This window comes from Melanotaenia boesemani, chromosome 8, assembly GCF_017639745.1.
Source record: "Melanotaenia boesemani isolate fMelBoe1 chromosome 8, fMelBoe1.pri, whole genome shotgun sequence".
NCBI classification, from domain to species: Eukaryota; Metazoa; Chordata; class Actinopteri; order Atheriniformes; family Melanotaeniidae; genus Melanotaenia; species Melanotaenia boesemani.
In genome coordinates, this window is record NC_055689.1 from 1353747 (window position 1) to 1370888 (window position 17142).

At 43.0% G+C, this 17142-nt stretch overlaps 1 protein-coding gene across 4 annotated transcripts; it reads left to right on the forward strand.

Moving 5' to 3' along the window:
• The first annotated feature begins 203 nt into the window (after nt 1-203).
• plvapa (plasmalemma vesicle associated protein a) lies at nt 204-16704 on the forward strand. 4 transcript variants are annotated; one of them, XM_041993011.1, is made up of 9 exons: nt 204-336; nt 413-474; nt 8027-8881; nt 9230-9296; nt 9415-10136; nt 10733-11574; nt 11740-12209; nt 12671-12728; nt 16400-16704. In XM_041993011.1, exons 3-9 carry the CDS (start codon nt 8486-8488, stop codon nt 16431-16433), a joined length of 2589 nt encoding a protein of 862 aa, XP_041848945.1. In that variant the 5' UTR covers nt 204-336; nt 413-474; nt 8027-8485; the 3' UTR covers nt 16434-16704. The 4 variants fall into 4 exon arrangements, with proteins under 4 accessions (XP_041848945.1, XP_041848944.1, XP_041848942.1 ...); XM_041993010.1 differs by having other exon boundaries at nt 10733-10883; nt 10971-12209; XM_041993008.1 differs by having other exon boundaries at nt 10733-12209.
• The last annotated feature ends 438 nt before the right edge of the window (nt 16705-17142 follow it).

A 17142-nucleotide genomic window follows, 5' to 3' on the forward strand; every position in this document is an offset into this window, starting at 1 on the left:
AAAAACACATAAATGGTCCAAGATGTGCAAAAGGGTTAAATATTTCATGTGAATCTTAAATAATCCAATAAAATCAAATATAAACAATAGAGCTGATTAAGCTAAATCAACATCACTGAAGGAATTTCTGAGTTGTATTCCTGCTTTAAATGGATCCAGTATTCTCTGTTGGTTTTATTAGTGTAACCGGAAGTACAGAGCTACGCACTTCCGGGTTAGCAAACAATGCACCCCGGCTCGGTGATTAATGGCTGGTATAAAGAGAGCCGGAACGCCACAGCGGCAGGTTTGGGCATGTATTCTTCTTCGCTGATTTGCGGTGTGCGCCCTGGCTCGGTAGGTGAATGGCTTAAAGGCTGCTGTGAAGTGTATGTATTGGCATTCTAAATCGCCCCCCTCCTTGTTGGTGTAGGTACCGCTTTAGGACCCAGGCGGCTAGCTCACACACGAGCAGAAACCTTTGTATGGCAGAAGGTATGGCGATGTTTTTTATTTGTGTTTCACTGTGTACGTGCTATTTTGGAGTAATGGTTTCCTTCTCTGTTTATAAAGACAGATGTACTAGGAGGGTGATGTGTTTTCCTATGCCTCCTATCTTTTGGGGAGAAGGTAACAGTGTGTTGTGGCAAGTTTGTTTTACCCCTGGAGCTTTAATTAACTATTGGTTTGTCTTTTTATAGGTGCCAAACCTCCTTGCCACTGCCTTTTTGTTCCATTTGTTTTAATTCATTCTTTTAGTGCTATTTTCTGCAGTTTTATTGTTTTAAATTAATACTTTCTTTTTATTATTTCTCCTTCCCCTCAGGACACTGGTTTTAGCTGTAATACCTGTGGTTGTGTTGGAGGCCTCGCAGTGGTGACAGCAGGCAGGACTGAGTGTGGGGTGGTGCAGGCCGTCACCCGTTCTGTTCGTCCTGGCTCTATTTTTTTATGATTAACCCGTGTGTCCTGGAAAACAGGTCTTTTACTTTTAGTCGATTTGACTGGTTTTATTGCATGGTTTTTCTGTCAAGAGCCAGAGGGATGAAGGTTGGGCTAGGCCTGAAGCTGGACTCCTCCTTCCCCGCCTTTGCATTTTTTTATTTTTATTTTCATTTTGTTTCAGCTGTCATCACTGGAGTGGCCTCCCCCTCACTGGCTTGGACTGCTGTTTTAATTTGTTTATGGTTAATAAATATTGTGATCCTGAGAGGATAAGCTGCCTCTGCCCATCTTTTATCACTGGGGTCCTTGTATTTAGACCTTGGGGCTTAGTTAAGGGTTGGCACAAGGAGCCTGACGGTCCTCTGGTGCGAATTTACGGCCTGGTCACATTCGCATCAACACATATCTGAGATGTGAACTTTAGGAATATTTAGAGCGACTCCACTGAATGAAACGCTTTATTAGGACATTTAAGAAGTCCTGAGAGTTTCAATTACAGCCTTTCTGGCTGAGAATCTGGGAAACACTGAATTGTTCTGGTGTTTCAGAAATGCATGTAGACGTGTCAGATCAGATTATTACAGTAATCTGATTACTCCCAGATAACTGAGCTTGATTGTCAACTAAACGCACTCACTGTTTTATAAAATATTTATCTGAGAACGTCTTTAATATTCAAGGAAAATAGGTGGTGTTACACAGTTAGCTGTAAATAAATCGATATTGAATTCGATTTAATCAAAATCAAATTGACTCAGAAAAATAGCCAGCCCTGGTAAAAAGTAGGTTCAGAGAGAAATGGACCATCAGATCAGACTTTAGGTAAACTTTGGTTATGGCTCTCTCCATAACTGGAGGATGATAGATGTCCTCCTCAGCATGTTTATTGTTTGATTTACTTTGTTTTGTTTGTCTTGTTAATGAAATAATAAATCAATAAAATGAATAGGAGAAATATAAATTAATAGAAAGTCTCTAAATGCACCATGCTATGCTGTAAAATTCTGCAGCTGGCTGTTCTCTACACTGTCCTCCAGACTCTGGGGGGCTGGTTGTTTACTGGGGGCTGCAGGGCTCTGGCGGTATGTAGTGGTGGGGTTCTGGCCTGCACTCCAGTTGGGCTGTGCATCTGGCCTGGGTGGGGGGCTTCGGACTGGGCTCACCCAGGCGTATGGCTGGTGAATACATTTCGGAGTAAGAGACAGATCTTTGGTTGTAATCACTGAACATCCTGGACATGGAGACACCTGTCGTCATCTCCTCCCGCTCTCTTTCTGGTCAATGGGAAACCTCTGTGAGAGCATTGTACTGCTGGCACATAAGCTGAGTTCTGGATGGAGGTCTTGATGGTCAAGATAGATGGAGGTCTGGATGGAGGTCTGAATAGTCCAGAAGGATGGAGGTCAAGATGGCGGTCTGGATGGACGTCTTGATGGTCCAGATGGATAGAGGTCTGGATGGACGTTTTGATGGTCCAGATGGATGGAGGTCTGGATAGAGGTCTGAATGGTCCATAAGGATTGAGGTCTAGATGGAGGTCTGGATGGAGGTCTGGATAGTCCAGATGGATGAAGTTCTGGATGGTCCAGAAGGATGGAAGTCTGGATGGAAGTCTAGATGGATGGTCCAGAAGGATGGAGATGTGGATGGCCCAGATAGATGAAGGTCTGGAAGGTCCAGATTGGTGGAGGTTGGGATGGTCTAGAAGGATGGAGGTCTGGATTATCCAGATGGATGGAGATCTGGGTGGTCCAGATGGATGGAGGTCTGAATGGTCCAGATGGATGGAGGTTTGGATGTGCTGGATAGATGGAGGTCGGGGCGGTCCAGGTGGATGGAGGTCTGGACGGTACCGATGGATGGAGGTCTGGATGGTCTAAATTGATTGAGTTGTGAACGGCCAGATGGATGGAGGTCTGGATGTTCCAGATGGATGGAAGTCTAGGTGAAGTTCTTAATGGAGGTCTGGATGTGTACAGAACGATGGACGTCTGAATGGTCCAGAAGGATGGTGGTCTGGATGGTCTGGATGGATGGAGGTCTGGATGGACGGAGTTGTGGACAGTCTGGATGGATGGAAGTCTTTATGGTCCGAATGGATGTAGGTCTGGATAGTCCAGATCGATGGAGTATTTGATGGTCCGGATGGAATGAGGTGTGGAGGGTCCAGATCGATGGAAATGTGATCGGTCAAGATTAAGGGAGGTCTATATGATCCCGATGGATGGAGGTCTGGATGGTCCAGAAGGACGGAGGTCTGGATTGAGTCCTGGATGGTCCAGAAGGATGGAGGTTTTTATGTTGTGGATGGATGGAGGTCTAGAATGTCCAGATGGATGGAGGTCTGGATGGTCCAGAAGGTTGGATGTTTTTATTATCCGAATGGATGGAGGTCTTGATAATCCAGCTAGATTGGGTATTCAATGGTCGGATGGATGGAGGTCTGGGTGGTCCGGATAGATGGAGTGTTCTATGGTCTGGATGGAGGGAGGTGCGGATGGTCCGCATGTACGGAGGTGTGGATGGTCCGGATGGATAGAGGTTTGGACAGATCTGATGGATGGAGGATTTGAATGTTCCAGATGGATGGAGGTCTGCATTGAGTCCTGGATTGTCCAGAAGGATGGAGGTCTTTATGGTGTGAATGGATGGAGATCTGGATGGTCTGCATGTATGGAGGTGTGGATGGTCCGGATGGATAGAGGTTTGGCCAGATCTGATGGATGGGGGATTTGAATGTTCCAGATGGATGGAGGTCTGCATTGAGTCCTGGATTGTCCAGAAGGATGGAGGTCTTTATGGTGTGAATGGATGGAGGTCTGGGTGGTCCGGATAGATGGAGGTGTGGATGGTCTGGATGGATAGAGGTTTGGACGGGCCAGATGGATGGAGGATTTGGATTTTCCAGATGGATGGATGTCTGGATGGTCCAGAAGGATGGAGGTTTGGATGGTCTAGATGGATGGAGGTCTGGATTGAGTCCTGGGTTGTCCAGAAGAATGGAGGTCTTTATGGTGTGGATGGATGGAGTTCTGGGTGGTCCCCATAGATGGTGTATTCCATGGTCCGGATGAATGGAGGTGTGGATGGTCCAGATTAACTGAGATCTGGGTGGTCCACATGTACAGAGGTGTGGATGGTTCAGATGGATAGAAGTTTGGACGGACCATATGGATGGGGGATTTGGATGTTCCAGATGGATGGATGTCTGGATGCGCCAGAAGGATGGAGGTCTGGATTGAGTCCTGGATGGTCAAGAAGGATGGAGGTCTGACTGGAGGTCTTCATATTCCAGTAGGATGGAGGCCTTCATGGTCCGGAAGGATGGAGTAGTTGATGGTCTGGATGAATGGATGTGTTGACAGTCCAGATTAACGGAGGTCTGGATGATCCTGATGGAAAGAGTTGTGGATGGGCCAGATGGATAGAGGTCTTCATGGTCCAGATGGATGGAGGTCTGGATAGTCCAGATGGTTGGAGGTCTTGATGGAGGTCTGGATGGTCCGGATAGTTGGAGGTCTGAATAGTCCAGATGGATGGAGGTGTGGATGGTTCGAAAGGATGGAGTTCCGGATGGTCCAAATGGATGGAGGTCTAGCTGGTCCAGAAAGATGGCGGTCTTTATGCTCCGGATGGATGGAGGTCTGGATGATCCAGATGGATGGAGTTCTGGATGGTCCGGTTGGATGGACATCTGGATTGAGGTCTGGATGGTCCAGATGGATGGAGGTCTGAATAGTCCAGAAGGATGGAGGTCAAGATGGCGGTCTGGATGGACGTCTTGATGGTCCAGATGGATGGATGTCTGGATGGAGTCCTTGATGGTCCAGAAGGATGGAGGTCTTTATGGTGTTGACGGATGTAGGTCTGGGTGATCCGGATGTATGGAGGTCTGGATGGGCCAGATGGATGGAGGTCTGGATGGAGGTCTTCATAGTCCAGAAGGATGGAAGTCTTCATGGTCCGGATGGATAGAGATCTGGATAGTCCAGATGCATGGAGTATTTTATGTTCTGGATGGATGAAGGTATGGATGGTCCAGATGGATGGAAATGTGGACGGTCCGGATTAATGGAGGTCTTGATGATCCTGATGGAAATAGTTGAGGATGAGCCAGATGGATGAAGGTCTGGATTGTCCAGATGGAAGGAGGTGAGATGTTAGAACCCTTCATGGTGGTCTCTGATAAAGCGGTCTAGGAGCCTTTCCTGCCATGATCCAAAAGGAAGAAGCGTGTCTTCTGCTTCATTCCACGATGCAGAAACACCAGCAGTATCTCTCAGGGAGAAAAACTCATGGTGGACACCATTATCAAGTCTTACTGTGACAGATTTAGACTTGAGAATAATTTCACCTCACATCCACTTCTGCAGGATCCTTTAGTGTTTGAAATTTAGCTGAGTGGGTTTCTCTAATAATTTGGATTAGAAGGCCTTAGATTTTGTTTGCATTCACCCACTAACTGGTTAAGCACGCTCTCTCAGCAAAACAGGAGTCATCCTGTGTCCTCCATACCTCTCCTTAAAAAACTAAACAGATCCATGAAGATAAAATCAAGACACTTCAAACTAAATACTGTAATCATTTCTATCTGCATATTTTTCTCTGACATCCTGCATTTGTTGCTGCCTTTTGTTTATCATCTTTAAAGGTAGTGGCAGGTTTGGCCATCATCACTTCCACCATGACTTCCTATCAAGGTGGACTGGGCATGCAGACAATGCATGGCAGGAAAAGTGGCGAGCGCTACTGTCAGACAGTTCAGTTTCACCTCAGACGGCGTGTGCGTGTGTGATGGTCTGATGCCACAGAGGAAAGCTTGTTGACGTCATGGTGTTGGGGTAAGATTTACAGCATCAGAGACTTCCAGAAGAGAAACATTAGCCATTGTTCTTCGGTCATGATCCCATAAAAAAGGTTTTTGACAGGTTTGTGGAAAAAAACTGTGCAGGCTGAGTGTGGTGCAACCTTTATGTCTGTTGATCGTCTGCAGTAGAAAATAGAAAGTCTTATCAATATGAATTCTAGATAGCTGCGTAGTTCTGCAGGATCTTTGAAGAACTAAAGTGTGCAGTCAAATAGCATTCAGAAAACACAATAAATAAAAACAATGAAGCTGAAAAAAAAAGACAAAAGATCTCACAAAGCACAGTAGCAAACAGAATATCTAGATATAAATCCCAAAAGCCCCAAAAAAGAACATTTGGAACAAAGTGACATTTTCTTAGAGTCTGTGGAAGATAAATGAAAACACAGCATGACGTGTTGGGTTTTCTGATTTATGCTTCTGTTTGTTTCTTTTATCTTCTTTGTAAGGCAAGGCAGTTTATTTGTACAGCACATTTCATGTACAGGACAATTCAAAGTGCTTTACATAAAACAAAGGCATTACAGATATTTAGAATAGTAAAAGGCATCAACACATAATCACAATAAAATCATAAATTACATTAAAATGATTAAAAGCAAGATAAGTTAAAAAAGTTACCGTGCAGATTTCATGCATAGGCGCATGAGAAAAGAAATGTTTTTAACCTGGATCTACAAATGTCTACATTTGGGGAAAGTTTAATCTCCACTGGCAGTTTGTTCCATTTGTTTGCAGCATAACAGCTAAATGCTGCTTCTCCATGTTTAGTCTGGACTCTGGTTTGGACTAGTTGACCAGAGTCTTTGGACCTAAGAGCTCTGCTAGGTTTATATTCTCTGAACATATCACAGATGTATTCTGGGCCTAAACCATTCTGGGATTTGTAAACAATCAGAAGGGTTTAAAAATCTATTCTGTGACTGACTGGAAGCCAGTGTAAAGATTTTAAAACTGGTGTGATGTGTTCATATCTCTTAGTCCTGGTTAAAACTCTAGCAGCAGTGTTCTGGATGAGCTGCAGATGTTTAATGCTCTTTTTAGGGAGTCCTGTTAAAAGACTATTACAGTAATCCAGTCTACTGGAGATGAATGCATGGATGAGTTTCTCCTGGTCTTTCTGGGAGACTAAACTTTTAATTCTGTTGATGTTTCTGAGCTGGTAAAAAGCTTCTTAGTGAAGCTTTGATGTGGCTGCTGAAAGTCAGATCTGAGTCTATCAACACTCCCAGGTTACGAACTTGGTCGGTGATTTTAAGAGCCTGAGTCTCCAGGTGTTTACCAATGCTGACCCTCTTCTCTTTGCTACCAAACAGAATAATCTCAGTTTTGTCTTCATTTAATTGTAGGAAATTCTCCTTCATCCAGGTGTTTATTTGCTCCAGACACTGACACATTAAGTCTATTGGACTGCAGTCATCTGGTGACAGAGACACATAAAGTTGTGTATCATCTGCATAACTTTGATAATTAATGCTATAGTTCTGTAAAATTTTACCCAAAGGGAGCATATACAAGTTGAACAGAAGAGGTCCAAGGATTGACCCCTGGGGGACTCCACAAGTCATGGCCACTCGTTCGGATTCATAGCTGCCGATTGTAACAAAATAACTCCGGCCTTCTAAATAGGACCTGAACCAGTTAAGGACCTCTCCAGAAAGTCCAACCCAGTTTTCCAGCCTGTGCAACAGGATTCTGTGATCTACAGTATCAAACCAGCACTGAGATCCAACAGAACCAGGACTGATACTTGACCAGAATCAGTATTCAACCTAATGTCATTTAACACTTTAACCAGAGCTGTTTCAGTGCTGTGATGAGGTCGGAAGCCGGACTGAAATTTATCAAGATTTCCACTTTCATTTAAAAAGTCATTAAGCTGGTGAAATACAACTTTTTCAATAATCTTGGAAATAAATGTAAATGTCCCTGCGTTTTCTCTGATACGTTACAGCTGCTAACATCACTTTGTTGTTGTTTTTACATAAAACTCACAAAAACTTCTTTTTCTGAAATGTCGGCTCAAGTGTTTTCATTTTTATTGTTGTTTCTTGATCATGTTAATTTAGTAAAAATGTTTTCTGTTTAGAGATCTGGAGCTTTTAGCGGGTTTCTGGCATGTTCTAGTGCCATGTTTGTGCTCATCATCTCAGACAGTTTGCTTCTGTTCTGTTGTTGGAGTTCTGAGATGAGGGCTTCATCTTTTTTACAAGTTTTGTTTTGTTCTGCTTTCAGACAGTAAGTGTTACAGACTGAATCAGTGAAGTGAAGAGGGTGTGTTAGGTCCTGTGGGTGGTGGTTCATTCTGCAGAGGCAGGTCCAGCCAACAGAGGGAGGAGAATAAACCATGACCCTTCCCACACAGGGACATGTCAGCCCAGAAGAGTTTATAAATCCTTCCTCATATTTATTCCTGATCCACAGTCAATTCTCATATTGTCAGTGGTGCATTAAGGAAACTTCTGGCCCACGTCTGCAGTTTTTCATAGTTTTTCAGAGGAAGGAGCAGAGGACTGATCAGAAATGGACACTTAAACCTGCTGGCTGCTCTATTGTCATATCTCTTCATTTGGCTTCCAGATCGCTGCTGTTCAGACTTTGATCTGGACATGAACTTTGTTTGAGCTCGGTCAGCTATCGTTTCAAACCTCAGACCACATCGTACACGTTTCCTCTGACTCTTCAGCTGACACTATGTACAGCAGCGGCTACTCCCAGGTCAACAAATACAGCCCACAGACCAAGAAAAAGATGCAGTACCGCTCAAAGGGCAAGAGTTGCGGCTACTACTTGCGAATCATCTTCTTCTTCTCCTCGCTCATTCAGTCTCTCATCATTGTCAGCCTCGTGCTCTTTCTGGTCTATGGAAAGACACAAGACTCAGCCTCTGAAACACGAATCCAGGACCTGGAAGAGAGCTTCAGTCGACTGTCCATAGAAAATGTTGCCCTCAAGTTGCAGAGGAAAAACCTGACCAACATCCTGAATGCCACCCTGACGGAAAAGGCTCGTAATGACTTCGACCTGGCCGAGCTGCGTCGACTCTGCAACATATCATTTCATGTTATTGGAAACTTAGAGAAGAAGCTGGTAAGAAACTTTTTTATTATAAAAACCCGAGTCAGTCAGTGAGAGCTGCAATTTAAACAGAAGTCTGAATATTACAACTTTTTACAACCTTATCAGAGGTGGTCTTTGCAGATATTTGGAACTACAGCTGCACAAGCCATCTTCATTTCTTTTCCTCCAGTAACACATATACTGGTTTTTAGATGTTCTCTTTACTATGACTCCAAAAAGCTTTCAAAAAGACTCATGGTTGCAAAGATGTACTTATTGTCCTGGACTCACAAAAAAAAATGTGACCTGAAGTGGAAATGATTGACTTTCCTGTTTTCATGGGAGTGAAAACTGGCTTTTCTTTCGTTACACATACAGCAACAGTGCACCCTGGAGTGGATGGGTTTAAAGGTCAGATGCAGCATGAACCCACGTATAGTAGATCGTAAGTATATTTCTTTAGAAAAAAAAAAAATCTTTGCATGATTACTTTTAATATTGCCACATGTTTCAAAAAGCTGTCATTTATTGCATCAATCTTGCGTATTTACATGCCCTTAAAGCACCGATAGTTCCTGGTGGCTGTAACTGCGGGTCCCTGCTTGAGCAGCTGAAAGCCAGGTATGACCTTCTGGAGTCCAACTTCACCCAAACAACACAGAGAATGAGGATGGAAATGGACCAGATTGTCAAAGAGAGGGACAACCTCAACCTGGAGACCATTCGTCTGAGGAGAGACAAATCCACCCAAGAAAAGGAGATAGAGGAATACAAGAAAAATTCCAAAAGAGAGATTTCCATTACCTTTAGTCATGTCAAAAACGTCTCTAGAGCTCTCCGAGAGAAGATCGAGTCTCTCTTCCCCAGACACATTGCCTTCCAGCTCACGTGTCCAAAGCAGAGGGAGCACCTGGAGCAGATCCACACCAACTGCACCAACCTGTCACAGGAAGTGGAGGACAAGCTCCAGCGTTACCTGGACACTGTTGGAGAGCAGATGTCAACCGTCTACTATGACAACAACCACCTGAAGGCAGAAAACTGGCGGTTAAATGAGGACTACCGCTGGTGCAGCCAGAATCGCACAGCTATGGCAGCACAGCACCGACACAGCATGAATGAACTTCAGGACAAATATGACAAGGAGAAGGAGCAACTCCTGATGGACAAGATGAGGCTCAACGGAGACAAAGAGGTCCTGCTGAAGAGTGTCAAGTATAAGAGCACCGAGGTTGATCACCTTACAGAGAAAGTCAGGCAGCTCAACGTGTCTTGCATGTTGAGGGTAAGATTGAAATAAAACCATTAGTTATTTAAAAATGTGCTTTTTATTGTTTTCCATTCAAACGACTGGTCACACTAGTGTTGCTGCACATGGAGGTTCACTTCCTGTAAGGTGCAGAAGAGACTGAACTTAACTAGAGTACAGCTGAAGTTTATGTTCTTTTTAATGTTCTTCACATATTTGTGCAGAAGGAATGGGTTTTATTTTAGTTTCAGTAAAACTCAGGGGTCATAACAGCTTATACACCATGACATTTATAGACCACATAAACACCATGAAGCCCACATCACTGTTGGGAGAACTCTCTGTCTTACATAAGATGTCTGCAATCAAAGTTGTTTATTGGAAATTATCCAAATTTAAGAGTATAGCACAAGAGAGAGACGGAAATGGCAGCCATGAGGGCAGAGGGGTGAAATATGTTTGTCTGCTGTTATGTAAGAACAATTTTAGGACCAGGACTTTGTGCTCTTTGAGGAGCCAGGGTCTGAAACCAGGAAATGTCTTTATGCATCTTATTAATACATGTTAACTGTACTGATTGTTATTCAGAGAAAAGTGTATCTCACTTTAACGTTGTTTTCTTTTTACTCCAGTCAGGAGGTCTGGGCCTCCAGCCAAACACAAATCTTGGGTGGAACTTAATGGGTGGTGGATCCAGTTCTTTACCATCCAGCTCTACTGGTTTTGTTCAGCAAGGTAGGACAGGGTCAGGCTCATCCTTCAGTAATCCAGCATCAACCGGAACTGGTTCTTTAGGTTCATTATTCCCATCCTCCGGGTCCAGCTCCAGTCTAAGTAATACTGGAGGGAATAAACCAGGATCAACCGGAACTGGTTCTTTAGGTTCATTATTCCAGTCCTCCGGGTCCAGCTCCAGCCTAAGTAATACTGGAGGGAATAAACCAGGATCAACCGGAACTGGTTCTTTAGGTTCATTATTCCCGTCCTCCGGGTCCAGCTCCAGCCTAAGTAATACTGGAGGGAATAAACCAGGATCAACCGGAACTGGTTCTTTAGGTTCATTATTCCCGTCCTCCGGGTCCAGCTCCAGCCTAAGTAATACTGGAGGGAATAAACCAGGATCAACCGGAACTGGTTCTTTAGGTTCGTTATTCCCGTCCTCCGGGTCCAGCTCCAGCCTAAGTAATACTGGAGGGAATAAACCAGGATCAACCGGAACTGGTTCTTTATTCCCGTCCTCCGGGTCCAGCTCCAGCCTAAGTAATACTGGAGGGAATAAACCAGGATCAACCGGAACTAGTTTTTTAGGTTCATTATTCCCGTCGTCCGGGTCCAGCTCCAGCCTAAGTAATACTGGAGGGAATAAACCAGGATCAACCGGAACTGGTTCTTTAGGTTCGTTATTCCCATCCTCCGGGTCCAGCTCCAGCCTAAGTAATACTGGAGGGAATAAACCAGGATCAACCGGAACTGGTTCTTTATTCCCGTCCTCCGGGTCCAGCTCCAGCCTAAGTAATACTGGAGGGAATAAACCAGGATCAACCGGAACTGGTTTTTTAGATTCATTATTCCCGTCCTCCGGGTCCAGCTCCAGCCTAAGTAATACTGGAGGGAATAAACCAGGATCAACCGGAACTAGTTCTTTAGGTTCGTTATTCCCGTCCTCTGGGTCCAGCTCCAGCCTAAGTAATACTGGAGGGAATAAACCAGAATCAACTGGAACAGACTTGTTTAGTTCGTTATTCCCGTCCTCCGGGTCCAGCTCCAGCCGAAGTAACACAGTGTTAGGACTGAATAAGCCAGGATCACCTGCTCAAGGCTCAAGCCCTGTATCGACAGCTTCAGGTTCAAGCCTAAGTACAAGTGGGATAGGGGCAAATAAGCCAGGCTCTAATGGGAAAACCTCCTCCTGGTTGGGATCACCAGCTGGATCAAGTATATCCACTGGGTCCAGCAGTCCTGGATTTCCTTGGGATGGGACAGTCAACAGTAACTCAGGGCAAAGTAAGACAGGAAGTACACCAGGAAAGACACTGAGTGGGACCAGTTATGGAGGGACTGGATCTTCTTATGGTGGAGGAAGGACCAGTGGATTGGGAGGTGGCCCAGGTAAGAATGCATACATGCAGTAATTGAAGCTCATTTCCCCTGATTCTTCTGCTATGCCGATAGTTTTCCTTTAATAGGCTGAAATTTAAAACCTCTGAGCTCCATTTTCTCTGGTTCCCGAACAAGATCTGTTCAGGATTCGTGGGCCCTTAGTGTTAAATAGAAAATAGTCCAACTTTGCCACCACTTAGGAGGTTGACACTTAATAATGAAAGACATAAATAAAGTAATTTTCTGTTTTACAAGCAACAATCCTTTTGATCAAATCAGACAATAAAATCCAAACTGACCTCGATTTTAAATTAGTTGAATTCCTTGTTGAGTCGTTAATGCCATGTTTATGGGCACGATTGTATGGTTCAGTTTAAATCCTGACATGCTTTAATGTCATGAGAATGAAGACTGGCCTGACTGGTTTTTCTCATGGGACTGTCATTTTTCTCCTTCTGTTTAACCAACAGGCAGCATCTCCCAGCACCTTCAAGAGCTGCAGCGTCTGATCAACCCTCCTGGTCTCCAGTGAGTAAAAGTCTAAATTATCAAGATGAATTATCCAGATGTTTGTTGCTTTGGCATGAAGTCAAGATAGACTAGCTGGGCCTCATCCACCAAGCGTCCTTATGAACAAATGTGTTCTTTAGTCCTACTTACGAACTTTTTACAAAGATCATGGCATTCATAAAAAACCTTCTTATCTTCAATTTGCTTTTAACTACGAACAAATCCTACGAACACCCAGGAGAATTCTAAAGAACCTTTGAGTGTGAACACAAAGTCAGGTTTTCTGTTGATTTCTGCTGTTTAGTTCATGAAAATAAAACAATGAAGCTGCAGTAAAGATTAGGTTAGATTTTACAGTAACTTTGGGGAATTCTTGGAGCGTTTGGTTATTTCCAAATAAATAGTGAAATTTCCCAACATGAAATGTTTTCATTGGGAAAAATAAAGTACAAGAGTATAAGTCACATTTATTTCTTGTAAGTCTTGTAACCTGAGAGTTGCCGGTTCGATCCTTGGCCAAGTCGAGCTCATGTCGAGCTGTCCCTGAGCAAGACTCCAAACCCCTAATTGGTCCTGATGGGTTGTGGTTAGCTTCCGCTATCAGTGTGTGAATGTGATGTACATTGTAAAGCGATTTGGGTATCATTCCAGGTACAGTAAAGCGTTTTGTAAATACAGACCATTGACGGAGCAACAGGCTGAATATGTGTCCGGTATGTTAACGTACCACCAGGGTTTCTTCCAGCGTCTTTTAAACTTATTACACTTAATGAACCGCTGATTAAGGCACCGAGAACGTACGAAAATGTTCACATTTGGCATTTAAAGACACCGACGCCGGCAGGTGCACAACCCCACCCTGCCACCGACCAAGTTTCACGTAAATATGAAATAACCGGGTCAGCTGTTCATTGCACATAAAGACAGTAGATGCATCTCCATTACAGTATCTCACAAAAGCAATATTTCTAAAATTTCAACAAAGTGCAGTTGCGATTTGCAGGTGTTTCCATTGAATGGTGTTTAGCACATTAGCTGTTATTCTCGTAAAATCTTGTCCTGCGAGACTCCACGTTGAGGAGGAAGATTTCTAATTCTTTGTAAAACTTTTGCATCTCGCAACTGTTTGCAATCGAGGATGACGCTTAAATTTTTTCTCAAATTGTTGTAAAAAAGATTTACTACTTATACCGCACCATCTTTATTTGACATGACAGCATAAAGAACATACTTAGGAAGCTGAACAGACTAAGTTAGCATAACAAGCCAGCGACTCCAGCAAGCAGGTTACCGGTAAGCCGGTCACCCAGCTCCCAGTCTCTCTCCACGTCACTGAATCCATTCAGTTCTTCATCCTCTGTGTCGTTTCTGAACAACTCCACCAACTGTTGCTGGATTACAGTTTCAGCTGCGTGTTTTATTACCTGCAGTTTGTAATCTGCAGAACAGGATTTTCTTCATTTTGTTTCTGTTCAGTCTCTCAGTTGACTTTAAGTTAATGTTTTAGTTTATTATTTCAGTGTTACAAGATGTTAGAGAAAACTCTGTGGTTTTCATTCCACGCATGTTCGTTGATTTGGTCAGTGAGAACAAACAGCTTCTCTCAAAGTCAAGATATTCATTCTTACAATTAATTGGAAATGTTACAGAATTCTGGGTTCTGAGACTATCTCACCCTCTGTGGTTACAGAGGAAGGAGTTCTGCTGCTGATAGCCAAAATCAGAACCCCGCTGCTTTCCCTGAACACAGTAGTTATACTTTTTCTAAACCAAACAGTGATTAGAAGCTATAACTAACCCATCAACTGTTGCGACTTTTTCTGCATCTTCTGCTGTCAGCCTTGTCTGTCTGCTTCAGCTCCCTCTAAGGTTTCTGTTTCTGCAAAAGCAGAAGTACGGCCAAAAGCATCCACATGTCGCAGGCCAGGCATTTCCCCTAATACCCCTAATACCAGATGTCAGAGAAGCTGACATCTTTAAATGTCAGCTTCTCCTTTTCTTCACTTAGAAACCGAAAGCAACACGTTAATCCAAGATTACACAATGTTCTTGTTAAGTGTGTGTGTCATTCTTTCCAACTTGCAAATCTGCAATTAAATATTTTCATTAATGTCATGCACAAGTTATACATTCAAAGACAAATTTAAAATAATATCTAACAAAGAGCAGCAAATACTGTAGTTTTAATGAGCCTAGACCGCCCTCTCACGGCTGTAGATATATAGATTTATTTAAGTCGCAGGACCAGCCAAACTGTGAAGAAGTCCAGAAAACAGTATTTTTACTTCAGACGAGGAACCATGCTAAACTGGCCCATCTCAGCCACGTAGCCACGTCATGGTACCCACAGTGTTCTCCCAGCCACAGACCCAACCTGTTGAAATATAACCCGCGACCTGAACTATGATGCACACATAACACAGCGCTGATCTTTGGAGGTAGTTTATTATCAGCTGAACTTTGCATACTTAATATAACTTGCATCATCTTGCAGAGTCACATTTTCTCTCTGTACTGGCTGCTCATGGCCACATTTTTATAACCCGACTGCTTTGCAAAAACAAAACATGGAACACTTCCTGGATGGTAGAAAAAGTTTCAGAAGCACTGGTTTAATGTATGAAGACTTCTGTTACTGTGAAGAAGAGGCCACATTTATCTTTGGAAGTTGTCATATCAAATGTAATAAAATCTTTGTAGTAACAGAAGTCTTCGTGCATTAAATGAAAGCTCTATATCTGATATCTACAACATCATAAAGTATAGTATAAATTATTTTCTGATCTTTATCTGTGAATAAATGCTCACAAAAGTGCTTCAATTTTCTTCATGTGCTTCTTCAAATTGACGGTTTTGTTCTTTTCTGCACATGAGCAAACCTGAATGTCTCAAAGTCTCATTTACAACCTCTGGAATAGTTTCTTTACACATACAAAGAGTAGAAAATATATTTGAGTCTTATATTTGTAGTTAAATAATGCGTGCACATGGGCAGTTTCCATATCTGTGTTATCTGCAGACAAAACAACAGACGTCAGCTGCTTTTTGGCCTTCATGACAAACCTTGTTAGTAGGATTAAAGTCTTTCTGGGTTTTGGTCTCTTCTGGATGTTAGGAAGAGACGGTCCCAAACTGAGCCAAGATGGCCGTCGCCTGAAGAACCCTCTTTACGTTAGTTCTGCTTCACATTATCAGAGCTGTTGCAGAGATATTGTCCCATGATGTGATCGGGTTAGAGCTGCATCCTTCCAGAGAGAGACATCCGTATTCATCATGACAGTCAAGCCTGAAACTTTTTCATCTCTGCTTTGTGTCATCTTCATTTATTCTCCACCAGTAATGTGTTTACTGGTATTTACCCATCTCAACAAAGAGTTGCCTTTACTGTGACCCAGTAACACCTTTTGGCTGCAGAGATGTTCTCACTCGTTATGCCGCGGCAGACTAAGCGCTAGGATGGGGAGATAATCAGCTGATTTTCTTTTAGTTTGTAATATTTGAAAGTAGTATTTATTTTGAAAGCTTTTTCAAATAAAATCAGTCAAAAACATAAAAACAATGATAACAAATTATAATAAAATTTCTGTAAAAGGATGGACATGACAACACTAGCTAAACAAGTACGACTTAAATTGAGAGTATTTTAATTCTCTTTCTGCCGTTGTCTTTCTTTCTTTCTTTCTTTCCAGGGAGAAGCAGGATCTCTCCAGAATGCTGGGTTAGATCAACTTCAGGTGAAACAAATAAAGAAATGAAAGAGAAGAAGATAAAGAAAGATTCTCATGTTATCGTATGACACCTGTAATGTATTATATCTGTCTCAGAGCACCGAAACAAGCCTCTCATGTAGTCTGTGATTAAATGTAACGTCTGTTCCAGTATTCAGAATAACTTTTGGCTCTTGAACTGACATGTGAAGTTTGTGATGCCAGAAATCACTTGTTGGATTTTTACTCTGTAAAAACATGAAAATTAAAGAAGTTTGTTAACGTCAGCAGATCTGTTCCACCGTCTCTCCTTGTTCTTTATAAACAAGCCTATTTAAATCGAACCCTACCCAGACCTGGAAATAGCTGTTTATCCCCGTGTGCGTCACCTATTGTGTAGCTAATTGTCCTGAACCCCTGTCCCCCGTCCCCCATTCCCTCTGGGACAATTTGCTGGCACCACGATTTAATTCCTCTTCCATGTTTACGTTTACCTGCCAACCTGTCGGCAGACCAGCGGAGACAGATGAGGGAACCGCTGGAAACAGCTCTTCACTGTGGAGAACACGGATATCCACAACCTAAATAAATTCTTAACATGTCTCTGATTGGCTGGTTTTAGTATCTAATGGAGATTTCATCACCAGTAAAATGTTTGGTGAATGTTTGTCTAGTCAGATTAAACCATTGACTGGATGTTGGAGTGTGAACAGAAATGAAAACTC

Bases quoted from the DNA above. Each gene is read 5' to 3' on its own strand.
- plvapa (XM_041993008.1), top strand. From the start codon at position 8,486: ATGTACAGCAGCGGCTACTCCCAGGTCAACAAATACAGCCCACAGACC. The intron at 10,137-10,732 runs GTAAGATTGAAA...TTTTTACTCCAG, and splicing joins ACGTGTCTTGCATGTTGAGG to TCAGGAGGTCTGGGCCTCCA. The intron at 12,210-12,670 runs GTAAGAATGCAT...TTTAACCAACAG, and splicing joins TGGATTGGGAGGTGGCCCAG to GCAGCATCTCCCAGCACCTT.